Raw genomic sequence first — 14,203 nt, 5'->3', positions numbered from 1 at the left:
AATTTTAATATATATAATATATATATACTCTCTTTAGATGCATATACTAAAAGCTGATTGCTACAGATTGCGAAAAAATAATATTATAAATAAAATGTGTCATACCAAATGGTTATAGAGGGTGTGGATTATGTTCTATTATATAGACAAAGAAATGTACAAATATACAATGATCTCATTTGACCGCCCCACAAAATGTAAAAGGAAAGAAGTATAAAATTAAACGAAAACTCTATTTTAAAAGACCGAAAACCCTTTCCCCCGATGAGTTTATATACTACAAAATACAGGCAGTCATACTTTCCTGAACCTGAAAGAATTCAGCAAGTCCAGCACAAACTCGGTGTGGACAGACCAAAAATTCAAGAAAAAAGGTTAAAAAAAAAAGGCAAAACGAGCTCATCTTGAACTTGGCCAATCAGACTAATTTATGACTGACCACACCTTTCTTTAAAAAAGTGCAAAATTAGTCCAAGTACATATTAGATAAGATTGTGCTTATAAAGCTTTCCCTGTCATTACGTGAAAACCTATTTTGCGAGTTATTCTATATATCGCATTCTATGGCGCATTTCTCCTATAAAAATACTCTTTTTCTCAATTCTAGTGGCAATGGAAGAATTATAGCCAATCAGAGTCGTTTACAAATTGATCTTTTTTTTATCCTTACTTTGCCCTTACTTTGCCTTTTTTTTACCTTTTTTTTAACTTGAAACTATCACAACTCGACACCTTTATTACACGTACTACCTTATTAAACAACTTCTTCAATAAGCCGAATGTCATTTATACTGGGGCTCATATTCACCCAATATTCATCCAATATTCGGCTTGAAGAACAATTTATCAATTGATTATAACTTTTGATTACGTCAACTCCAGAACTACGTCTTGGATGTTTACCTCTTTGTTTTATTTTTCTTTACCCTAAAGTATTTTGGCAACTCACATATCCACTGAGCTGGTAAGATTAGCTGCATAAATATAAAACGAATCCACATTGTGAATAAATATATAATAATTGAAATGTATAGTACAAACAAACGTCATATTCACAAGTTTGAGAAAGAATAATCGAATGCGTCGAAAAAAAAACGCCGCAAGAAACTTTTTACCAAGGAGTGAACACCTTGCCACCATCCTTTCTACAAAGTAATACCAAACGAACCTTATCCGAAAGCTTTTCAGAAGAAAGTTTCAACAAAAAAAATCGTGTAGAAGGGCCGGTGAAAGACTTGGAGGAATGCTTCTTTACTTCGATGAGAGACCGCGTAGAAGAACTTGTCAAGCAAACTAAAACTCAAGATAAAACAAATGAACTGAAAAACAAGCTCCTAAATGTAAAGACTCTACCGGCAGCAATAATAACGAACGCAGCACAACTTGCCAAGTGTGACAGAAAAGTAATGCGCTCACATATGGAGCACCGCCCTGGGCTAAAAGATGTTGAAGAATGGAAGAAGTTCGTATCTCAAAACTTCGACAAAATAGCTGAGGCTGTCGTAGGTTCGGTCGTAAAAGACACAGCTAAAGTATACTCTTCTTCCACTCCAACAAATAAACAGCCGTATGAAAAAATGAGAACGTGCACGGTCCAGATAAACAGCCTCTTCAGATCGGATCTCCCCCCTATTGTAAAGACATTCGTGTGTACTAGATTACAAGATTCGATGGTTACCTCGACAGATTATACCCTTTGCTTTTCGGCACTCGTGAATATGATAATAAGTGAGCTGAGGACTAGCGAATTCTTCTTTGACAACAATGATATCAATATTAAGAAAGTTCCTGGATTCAACCTCGCCAAATTGCTGTCTTTTGTTACAACTAATGAGCCAAAACAGACCATCCAGCCATTGGACAAGGATTTAATTGCCTCTAAACGATTTGATACGGACTTCAAGTGTCTCTTCACAAGCCAACATCTGCAAGTTGTGCATAGTTATTTTTTTGGTGCCCGTGGTGCTAAAGAAGAAAATTTAAACTCCCACCCTGTGCAGAATAGTCTGTTTTGTTCTTTCAAAGAATCCGGCCTTGATAAACAGAGCTTCTGTCTTGAGAAAGCATCATCGTCGGCAATGTTGATGGCTCTTGAAACGTACCTGGTCAACTTCGAGAATATGTGGGACGGCAAAAAGATAATCAACAAGCTTTTGGACAAAGTGGTACTAGTGCTACTTCGCCACCATCTTGCCCGCAATAGAGACTCAAAGCGTATCTCGACTACAACAACAAGGAATCCACATGAAAAGAAGGATATAAGAAACCATGCGCGTTATGTTTGTTGTGCAGAGGATAAAAAGTGGAAAAAGTTGGTACAAAGAAAGGAAAAAGCAGGCGGATTAGAAAGAGAAAAGTTGGCCACTAAGATAAATAGTGCGAAGCAGCGTCTAGCAAATTTAAGGCATACTTTTAAAAAGGTAAGGTGAAAACATTTTTATTGGCTTGAAATTGCCAGCTAATGCTTCATTTTACTATAGAAGATAAGCCAAATGCTGAATGATAGAAAGGAAGCTTCTGTGGAACACAAGCTCGTTGTTCAGGATTTGAACATCGCGGAAGAACAGCAAGATTTTCTGGAAGAGGAGGGGACTTTGGATGGTGATGTTCCGGAAAGGAGGTTGAATCAACTCAAGTCCATAATCAAACACTTGGTCTTCAGCAATGATACGCCTGTATATTTAGAAGATGCCAAACATCAGTCTCCTGAGGCCACCACCACCGAAAAGTCAGTATGCTTGTTGATCTGCAATACGTTGATGAAGTTCTTGCCTCCGAAAAAGCAATATCATGTAATTGCGTATCAGATGTATTTCTGTATCTTTGCAAACGACGTTCTTAAATATGCACGTTATACAAAGTTTACTCGCGCATTATATCCTTCAACATTATTCTCGTCATTGAGTGCACTACACCTGGATTCAGTTGCATTATATCAGCTATTGACCCAGAATATAGATCAAGAAAAGTTAGAAGAACCATCATCACATACCAACCAGCAAGAGAAGAAAGGGTATAGTAGAATGATATTTTATGGGTATAATAGGGATGAGCTGATAGGGTCTCAAGACAAAGCGCGCCAAAACAAAGATGCCACATTTAATGCAGTATTTGATATGGGAGAGATTCAGAAAGCATGTGAATCGTATGGTCTATCTTTTGCACATCGGATGACATGTCTACCAGGAATAAAAACAGTACGATTATTGGGATCGAAAATAAAAACCCGTGGCACCGTAAAAGAGGGGACAAAACAGTCATATGAAGCACGGATTTTAAGAAACCCGAGCATTATGCAAGAAGGACGAAAAACAAAGGACATTCTTTTTTCTGAGCTTCAGAGCTTAACAGAAGAAGTCAAGACACTTGAATCTGTCCGTAAAAGAGAGCTAGATCTTCTGAAAGACAGTAACTTCCAAAGGAAAATCAAGGAATGTAAATCAAATTGGGGGACAACAGATGACAAGGATCAGTTATACCGGACGATTGAAAAATATAAAGAATCGAGATATAAATCTTATTTGATGGTTAACAAGATCAGAAACAAACTCGCCGAAAAAAGACAACAGCTATATTTCCGACAGATGGCAATTCGTTTCAAATCAAAGCTCCATAATGTTAAAAATGTCCCTTAAGATAGCAGAAGTCCAATTGAGAAATGTGACAAAGGTGTGACCAAGGCGGAGGACCGAACTGTTGTGAATCCTGGTTACTTTAACTATGCGGGTACTGACAATGGCCTGGTGAATATGACAACATCAATACCGATGTCGTTACAAAGAATGAAATTTCACCTAAAGTTTTTCAACTATTACACCGCGTTAAGAAAGGTCTCCAATGAAGACAGTATCGGCTTGAATCTATCCAAAGAAGAAGAATCATTCCTACATTTGCCATCAGTTACAAATACGAAGACTAGTGATGTTGATGTTAGCTGTGGGTATTTTCGGCAACGAAAATATTTAGAAAGACGAAAGTATACAGATTAAGGGGAAAAGGTCCGGTCAATAGAAGATTCAATGAGAGAAATGGAGTCGACCCCAATCACTTCTATCGGCATGACCATCAAAAACGTTCGTGATAAATGCGAACAACGACGAAGGCTGCGGAATTTCTATAATTCTCCAAAAATCATCAACCAAAAAAGACATGTAGAAATCCAACATCGTTATCGGCATCACCTCTGTCGGCGAGAGAGATTGAAATTGAAGCATTCAGAGAGTAATAATTTGTTACCAATATTAGTATTGTATTCGATTTTTATTAGCGCGCATTTTTTTTGGCTCAACAGATAAGTCGTCTTCTAAAAAGCCCTTGATACTCTTCATTGGTTATCGGGAGACCGGTGCCGGTTCTCGAATTAACGGCTTTAGAAAGTATGGTGGTAAGTGGAAGCAGAAGATACATGGGGAAGCAGTTACTGTCTACATCACGAATGAGTGCAAGACCTCCCAAACGTGTATATTCTGCTTTTCGCTTTTAACAAATCCTAGGATTCTTGGCGAAAAGGAAGGAAGTTACAAAGTCAACAAAGGCATCTTCCTTTGTATCAATCCTCGGTGCATAACTGTCAAGAATCGATGTGCAAGTAAGCCGAGAGATGGACTTTCAGCTCTCGCCATTGCGCTGGTAGGCCTAAGCTCAGTTATGTTTGGTGCCGCGCTACCTCCTTTTTACAACGTCAGCCAAATAACTGCTAAACATTATACAAAAAATAACATCTAAATTCTGTACACGAAGAGACGATTTGGCAGCTACGTTGTAGCTCTGGGGGGTAAATATCATTGTAAAGTACCAATGCTTATGAATTTTTAATTTATTAATTAATATTATCATTTCTTTTTTTTTAAAAAGAGTGACTGCCCATTTTTTGTGGGAAATAAAGGCACTCCCTTTCCCCCTGTATTCACTTTCCTCTCTCCTTCTTCCACCACAAGAACATAATAATAATAATAATAGTAGTAATATACTATAAAGAAATACTGCATTATCAATATATATATATAGATATATACCACCAAGTCAATAAAAAAGCAACCAAACTTTTTTTTTGTATTAAACCTATCTTCTAACCAGGATGAATTTCTACCCAGCTGTGAGTGCCTCGTCCGCATTTCCAAAAGACGGAATGAAAAACAAAGATGAGGTTGTTAATGTAATGAAAGCCTATGCCATTGAAAACAACTTTGTTCTTGTCACTGCCAGAAGTCAGGTTCCAATTCTACATCTCAAGTGCGCCAAGGGAGGCGCATACAAAACAAGGCGTGATGGAGACGAGAAAGCTAAACGAATCACTCAGACTTGCCGGGTTGGCTGCCCGTACTTGCTGAGATTTTCTTTTAGAAAGAAGGAGCAAAAGTACTATCTTTTGAAAAGCCTTCACGAGAAAGAAAAGTATCACAATCATCCTCTGTCTCCAAAAGAGCTATCGACCCTTCACGAGGGTCGAATGGCTACGGTTACCAAAGAAGACTTTATCATCGCCGGACAACTATTTACAGAAAATTCAAAGACTATCAAAATCCAAGATCTACTCAACGACGAGAGTGCTCCTGGAAAAATGTTGGCGTCACATATTATCGACGACTAGAGATATTTTCATTTGTTCAACAAAGTGACATCCGAAGATCGACAACTCCCGGATACAAGTAAATATTAATGAAGGCTAAAGAAAACTACGGTTGCTTCCGAACTTGAACCAAGAAAACCAAAACACACAAAAAGAAACAAATCGACAATAATGTACGGATTATTTTGGGTGTATATTAGCCAACAAGATAGACACTTGTGTGAAAAAAATATATAATAATTATAAGGAAATAGACACAAAATAAAGAAAGAGGTAAAAGGTTTGGGGGAAGTAGGAAGTAGACATCAAACAACGACAACAACAACAAAGAAAGAAGACTAAATTGGAAAATTGAGAGAGAAAGAGTAATGTTTTGTAAATATGGAAAGATAATTCTCATCGATGAGACATGCTTTTCATGTATAACCTGGATTACTTGGATATATTTTGGTTAAGCTAAGAAATCAGGATCATTGGTGGAACAAGACCAGATTCGACTATTTGTTACATATATACATACATACTCTCTCTCTTTAGGTGGTCAACAACAACAACAAAATACTACATTCCAGAAAAGAGAGAAAGAAATATGTTTCTTTTTCGGCTCAAAGAAAATTTCTTTTTCTTTTTTCTTGAAGGCTGTGGATCGCATTCTAATGAATTACTTTTTTGGTGAAAATTTTCTACAGAAATCACAACGTTTCAAAATTCCCAAAGCTCTATTGAGTATAATTCAATCCTCAGTAAGTATTTAATGATTCGAAACAATTTTTAAATAACTTGAATGTTCTCTGAAATCCTTTTCATTAAAAAAATATACATACATACATATATATATATATATTTGAACAGAAAATCTTTATATGAATTCCCACCGTACTATTGGCGTTCATTAATATAATCTACTCTATTTTATTTATCTCTTTCTCTTTCTCTTTCTTGTGGTTCTCACAGTAAAGTCAACTGTATTGAATTTTGTAGTATTTGGTATAAAAAAAAGTGGATAATATTGAAATCTAAAAACAGTATATTGTCTGGGTTTAAACCTTATTTTTCCATTTTGTTGTTAGGTGACACAAAGATGTTTTTTTTTTCTGAGCATCTCCCTCAAATCCAGTAACTGAAGAATGCGAAATGTAGCTCTATTTTTACTAAAAAACAAAGAAATAAAAATCACTTGGAATTGAAGCAAACATAAAATCTATTTTACTTGGATACAATATATATATATAAAAATTAATAATAGATATTAAGTTGATTTTTACTTTAATATTTGCAATATGTATACTTATGTATATTACATGTGTGTGTGGGTGGGTGCTCTATAATAATAAGTACAGGCAAATTTGAGCATTTCTTTTTGAAAGAAAAAATCTCAAAAGAAATTATACCAGTCAATTGTACCTTTCTTCTATGCGCAAGTTATTTTTCAAGACCTTTAAAGAAAATCTGAAATACATGATTTATGGTACTTTAAGATGAAATAGACGGCTAATTTTCCTTATGATTATTATCATAGTTGCGATGTAAAGATTAGCAAAGTGTGATTATTCAATTTTATAAGCTGACTATATCATGATATTTTGTAGTATTAAACATTCTTAACACATAATTACCATGGCAGGTGTTTTTTTTATCACCAAAAATGAGGCCGAGGTTTTATATACCACGGTTGTTTGTTTAAGTTTTTATTTATTTATTTGCACTGATTACATTAATCCGTTTATTTTGTTTTACCAATATATTACTATTTTTTCAGTTGTTGTTTTCAATTTCTAGGCCTTGTATAATATCCTACCCTGTTTTGTTTTTATTTTCATAAATAACGAAAGAAGTTTATTATACACCACATCAGATTATGATAGAGCAAACACTGTTATTCTTCTATGTACAATACCATATTATGTCATTGAACTATTATGGTTATTTAGATCTTGCTTCAATAGTTTATATTTTTCTTGATCTTGTAGAGTAATTATCCTTTATTAGTCCTGATGTTGAAAGTTTGGGGGGAGTCATATTGTATTCTTATTTTTTGAATTACAGGCTTTTCTTTTTTTGACCATCTTGATGGGGTATAGTCATGGGGTAAATTGCAATTTATTTGTATATCTTTTAACAAAAAAGAAATGAGAAAGAGGTTTACTGATTTACTGAATATTGGGATTTGAAATCTTGGAGGATTTCTAATTAGAGTAAGGTGTACAGTGGTTATTGGCTATCTCTTTTTCTTTCTCTGTGTGTGTGAGAGTATAAACTGTGTTTGTTTCCAATTATGGTTTGATGACCACTCTGGTAAACTCTAAGCTTATAAATAAATTTATAGATCTATAGATGTATATAAATATATAAATATACATGTATACAACATAACATAACATACATATAATACAGTGCGGTATGGGAATGTGGGAGTAGAATCTAGAAGATGCTTGTTTTGAATTTTGAAGGGCCATGTGAATGAGGATCTAAAAGAAGCGATAGTTGTAGGTGCAAGTTCTCTCTAGTGTACCACTATCATTCTGCTACAGAGCTCTGTTGGCCTAGTTGTTGGGTATTTGAATTACTATTATTTTTATTATTATTATTTTAGTCTTATAAGAAATTACAACCAGCCGATAAAACCAAACCCAGAGAGAGAGAGACAAAAAAAAAAGAGGGAAAATTCGGAGCCGAAATAACTATCTCGAGTTCAGCTTATGTACATAATTACATGCCTGGGAAATACGCTAACTAAGGGTAGAAAACTCACGGGATTTTATTGCAAGGGATCCCTTTACTGTTTTAGAAGGGAAATCAGGAGATAATTAGAAAACAAGGCAAGGCATGGCAAAATATAATAATAATAATAATAGCCTTGGTCTGAATATAAGATTACATCTGACTGACTGCATCACTAGGCGTGTTCCGATCATTGTGAAATAAGTTGTAATCTTTGGACACAATGATGAATAAGCTTGAGAAAAACATTGACTGTCACTGGGCTGTAACAAGCTCATACATTTGTAATTTTTGATTTATTACTTTTATGATCCTTTTCTTTCTTTCTTTCTTTCTTTCTTTATATTTCTTCTTTACGCAACAAGCACACAGACACAGAGAGAGAGGTTAAAGACCGATGGTTAGTTAGCTGTTACTTTGCAACCTTGTAAAGAAAATGGTCTCTATGGTGTAACCGTGTTTATCTTTGTGATAACCGAGCCTATGGTATAATATTTCGATAATCTGCAATACTTCTTTGTTTTTTCTGCTTCAAAGAATGAAAAGCAATACTATTTTGGCCAAGTACATCAATATTTATTTGTTTTTTTTACTGCAAGAATAGAACTATAGCTAACACTATGTTTGATAAAAATATAATATATATATAAAAGAAAACTACGTGTTTTAATAAAAACATCCCTTTGACTTTTTTTTTCTTTTCAAAAATATTCCAAATAAAGAAAATTCAAGCATAGTAGTATCTCCACATTAATCTTTAATATCGTATGGTGTTTTTCTCCACTATTGCAGAGTTCCAACCCCACTCCCCACAGTTTAGACAGTGAATTTTATGAAACGTGCTACCATATACCCCACATCCGACCATCTATCTATCTAATCAGTATAGTGTGGAGTTATATCTCGGTTATTGTTCACATTCAATTATTTGATCTTCTTTTTTTTTTCAAAAAGGCGCAGTACTGATTATCAAGCAATACTATGGAATTACGAACCAATCAGTCAGTCAATAGAAAGAAAAAACAAGTGCTAAGCAAAATAATAATATAGTAATTCTAAACAAATATACAGAAACGATCTGATAATTGTGCTGAGCGTCACAAAAAAAAAGAGACTTGAAATATATAAAAATCAAACGAGTTTATAAAATAAAATATTGGAACAAAAATACACACACACACACATATATATATATAAAAACACTAATATCAAATAACACGACCTCCCCTTTTTTTCCTTATTCTATAAAAAGTATTTAGTCCAGAAGTGATGCAATATATACCTCTGTATGACATACACACACACACACACACACACACACACAAGATGTGGAACTTGTTGAGCACTTTGATTCAAAAAGGCAAGAATATTGTAAAGTAAAAAAAAACAATTAGAAACGACAAAATGGTAAGTTTGATTGGGTGGTTGGAGTTACATGTTTAGATAAAGATAAGAATAAATAAATAGACTGAGAGAGAAAGAGATAGAAGGAATTAGAGAAAATATTTACAAGATTCTTCATGTACTTTTAAAAAAAGGTATTCAAAAACGTGTCAGTGCTGTCAGTTTCTTACTGACAAGTACAAGAACTACATAAGAGGCGAAGGGCTTTTTTTTTGTTTAATAGATATATGTATACAAAATATATTATCAATATATTTGCAATTACAAGGTACAGCTATAGACATCGAGTAACCTAAATATAAACACTAATTGAAGCCATGTTTTTATTCTTTTTTTATGATTATAGCTATAGATCACATCACGTTTGAAATAAAGATCAATAATGAAGAGAATTACTACTTGGTGTCTCTCTTAGGATAAGGAATTATTATTATTATTATTTTAAAAAAAAATAGACATCCTTTGTATTTCTATGTTATGTTTTCTGTTTTATGTGTTTGTAAAATGTATTTTGTTAAACACTGTTTTCTTTGATCTGGTTTGCCTTGAAGCACTATACCACAACAAACCTTACATTTTTATTCCTCGGAAAAGTCTCCACTCTGCCTTCCATTCTCTTACTTTTGTTATTGTAGTGCCCCGAGTATCGGATCAATTATAAATTCAAAACAGCAACAGCAACAGCAACAACAGCAATAATAATAATACAAAAAAATTACACGTATTATATGTATTATTAGAGTATTTCTTATATTGAACTTTACACGCTTTATATATATATATCATACTATATATAAATTAGAATAGTGGAGCAATCAAGCACAATTTAACATAAATGATTTGAATATATTTCTTTTTAAGGCCCTTGTACAATGAATTGAATTGAGTTGAGTTGATTTGATTTGATTTGATTTGAATAAAGACGAAGAAGAGGAAGGAAAAAGACATACGTTTGTTGGAAAGCACAATAGACTATAACGAGTAACAGTTGGCGAAACCACACTCCACTTTTATGCTTTCTTTTAAAAAAAAAAAACAAGAAAAAACAAGAAAAAACACTAAGAAATGTCTTATCAAGGTTTGTTGACTTTTTCTTGTTTGACCCTCTCAATTGAGACTAAAATCTCAAAGAAACCTTTGTTCTGTAAATAAATCAAGTAAAAATATATACTCCTCTCTTTTCCTTTTTGCTTCTATGGTGATTTTGGTTTATTTATATTCATATACTTTTGTACCTGTACCTGTCCTACGTTGTATTTGCCTTACCATCGCCAAGGCTTGAAAATAAAAAGGAAATCTCCTCCACTTGGATTTGCCTGACCAATCAGATCTAATGCATCTATTTTCTTTTTATCCCCCCTTTTTTGATCTTTCTCCACCTTCTCCCGCCAGCTCCAAGCTGAGTAACATAAATCTGAAATCTACGAAACTGTAACCAATAATTTTTTTTTGTTAATTGGATCCATTGCCTTTTCTTTATATATGTTGTAAGTATTCTTGATACAACTATAGATAACCTATTGCTGTGTTCTTGGTCATACCAAGAGCGTAACAATATATCTCCCCACTTAAACCCCACTATTCCCTCCACAATTTTTTTTTAAAAAAAAACTGAATATTCTGACGAAAGAAGTACACATTTCCAGAAGACGTTCTTTTCTTTCTTTCTTTCTTGTATTGATACTAATCAATTATAGCTTAGTTTTTATTTCTTTCTTTCTTTCTTCCTTTTGGTGTACATATGCACAAGTTAATAATTAACATCATCTATCATTTATTTTCTCTCTCTCTCTTTTATTAAAGCAAGAAAAGTATTATACTTGATTTTGGTAAGTTATTTTGTTAACACATGCACCAAAAACTTTCTTTTTTTTTGTTTTGCTTTATTTATTTTAGTATTGTCTTATCTTTGAAGTTTATGCTTATATTTGAGTTTTGTATTTATAAATAAATAAATAAATCAGTAAAGCATGGAAACCGAAATTTAATGCCTCTTATTTTTTTTTACTTGTGTGTCTGGATACTGTACAAAAGCATCCTGTGATACATCAGCCCATGAATATTGGTAGTAACTGTACACCTTTGAAATTTTTTTTTTCTGATCTATAACATTTTAAGCCAATTTATAAAGTGAAATATTAGAAAGAATGTATGTGTATCTTAATAGGTAGCTAGGTATGTATTCGACTTTTTTGCTTGTACAATATTTGTTACTTGTATCTTACTTTAACACAACTTTATTTTTATGGTCATTGTAATATCACCAAAATTTCGTTTTTTTTACAAATTGTTGTTCTTTTGAAATACTCAATAAACAAATTGACAAAAAAATTATCAAGTTTTCTACTGTATACAAAAGAATTGGAGATGAGGGAAAGATGTTTATCGTACCAAGTTCAATAAATTATTATGATCTTGAATGAGTAAAAATAACAATAATAATAATAATTGAGTTTTGCAGTTGTGTCAAATCAAACTATATACACAATATTCTGTATAATAATCTTCAAGTGTTTTCATAAAAAAAATCTGTTTGCCAGCCAGAAAAATCAACCAAAGCTTTATCTATCCCTATTACTATCACTATCAACCAAAAACACAAGAGTTGACGCTTGTCAATTGGATAGGAAAAGATCATAATTTCTTATGAAATATTTAAGAAATCAAATTGTTATTTTTTGGGATTTTAAAACAACGACTATTCATATTTGTATCGGTGTTTCATTATATATGCCCAGCTTACCAATATTTAGAATATCGAATTTATTTCTTTAAGCTTGATACACACCCAATCTCTTGATGGAATTTATATATATATATATATGTAAAGAAAAAAAAAGGGTCATGGTGCTACCATGATAGTAATAGGGCTCACAATAATCTATAAAAGGTAAGCGGTTCAAACTGGGAAATCCCATATGTTTCTCTTTCTATTTTTTTCTCAGATCAAATCTATATAGTACATTTTTAAATCACCAAAAGAAGACATCATTATTATTCTACAAAGCGCAGTCCGAAACCATCTTTACTTCCATAAATATATAATTTTATATATAAATGCCTATATACATATAAATGAACACATATATGTATATAAATATTTTATCAGCACATAAAATTTTCCACCCCCATTATTACTAGCAATTGAAGAAAGGGACACAATTACACACGTCTCTAACCAACTAACCAACTAACCAACCAATGTTTGTTAAATGTACTTATATATATTTATATTTATATTTATAAAAGAAATCAATTAGTTTCAGTTTATTATTTCCCACCATATCAAATCACATCACATCATATCTTGTCTAAATCTCATTATTTCTTTCTTTAGGTAAATGCATAAAGACAAGAATATTTGTAATATTTTTGGTCTGCTAGTAGAACAGTAATTGAATATCCTTGGTTGGTTTGCTACTAGAAACCAATAAGAGAGAGAGAGAGAGAGAAATTAAATAAAAATCCTAGTAGTTTTTTTTTGGTGCACAAGCAAAAAGGATTGTGGGGTATTTGTAATATATTGTATTGTGTAGGTTGGGTTCGTTCTATTACATAGACAAAATTGTATTGGTATCTTTTACTCCACTTTTTTTTTGTTACTGTTCCTTATTAATAATTATTTAATATTTTAAATAAATAAATAAAATGATTCTATTGTCAGCCGTGTGGGGAGAACTCGATTCTCCATGGTGACACTTTGGATTACATTCCGTTTAAGGCATGAAGCTGGATCACTATTTTGCTTTCTCTTGCACTCTGGGTAGGATAACTATATATATATTTATATATAATAGAAAGTAAAAGAAGCAAGAAAGTGTAGAGATATCAAAATTGATCTGGAAACTCTTTCAGACTGCATTAGATTCGCGTCATTAACACTTCTTTTTGTTTTTGACAAAGACATACTATATAGTATATATGAAATGACTTTTTATATATATATTTATTTATTAATGATTTGTGAGATTCTTTTCTGGCCTTGTTGTTTTATGCGAGGGAGAATAGTAGGAAGTGTTTAGGATTAGGTTGGGCGGGAAAACGCGGATGTGGTTTGGTTACAAGAAAAAAATGATTGGATATACAATACACTTCTTTTTCGGATTCACTGATTTGATTTGCTTTTTTTTTACGATCCCTTGTACTTTCTTTTCTTTGGTTGGTTTGTTTTTTGTTTTTTGTTTTTGTTCAACCCCCCCAGATTTGCGATATCTGGCGGGGAGAGAAGGGAGGAAAGGAAAAAAAAAAGGGGGGGGGGGGTGTTTTTTTTATGTATGTATTTTAGTTGGTTCAATTAAGCGATATCCCACAAACCTTATCTCACTATACAAAATAGTAAAATATTTAAAAGACAGACAGGGTTTGTGTAGTGGAGTGTATTGTAGTGTAGTGTAGCAATATAGCCTAGAATATGTACAGACATTGAGTGAGAAAATTAGTGGCAGGATAAAGTCTATTTAGAGTACAGCCTAGTAATACTGATACATTGGTCTATAATAGAAAAAAGAA

At 32.9% G+C, this 14,203-nt stretch overlaps 2 protein-coding genes across 2 annotated transcripts; both read left to right on the top strand.

Moving 5' to 3' along the window:
* Positions 1–264: 264 nt before the first annotated feature.
* PHYBLDRAFT_69512 (hypothetical protein) lies at positions 265–4,725 on the top strand (the record flags this gene model as incomplete). The annotated part of the gene is made up of 6 exons (XM_018442105.1): positions 265–374; positions 1,070–2,420; positions 2,481–3,435; positions 3,637–3,929; positions 3,999–4,221; positions 4,292–4,725. The coding sequence occupies 6 exons, from the start codon at positions 265–267 to the stop codon at positions 4,723–4,725; spliced, it is 3,366 nt and encodes a 1,121-aa protein (XP_018288690.1).
* A 352-nt stretch (positions 4,726–5,077) lies between these two features.
* Positions 5,078–5,590, top strand: PHYBLDRAFT_69513 (hypothetical protein; the record flags this gene model as incomplete). The annotated part of the gene is made up of 1 exon (XM_018442106.1): positions 5,078–5,590. The coding sequence occupies one exon, from the start codon at positions 5,078–5,080 to the stop codon at positions 5,588–5,590; it is 513 nt and encodes a 170-aa protein (XP_018288689.1).
* Positions 5,591–14,203: the final 8,613 nt, after the last annotated feature.

Source organism: Phycomyces blakesleeanus (genome assembly GCF_001638985.1).
Source record: "Phycomyces blakesleeanus NRRL 1555(-) unplaced genomic scaffold PHYBLscaffold_18, whole genome shotgun sequence".
NCBI lineage: Eukaryota > Fungi > Mucoromycota > Mucoromycetes > Mucorales > Phycomycetaceae > Phycomyces > Phycomyces blakesleeanus.
This window is presented reverse-complemented; position numbering and strand designations above follow the sequence as displayed.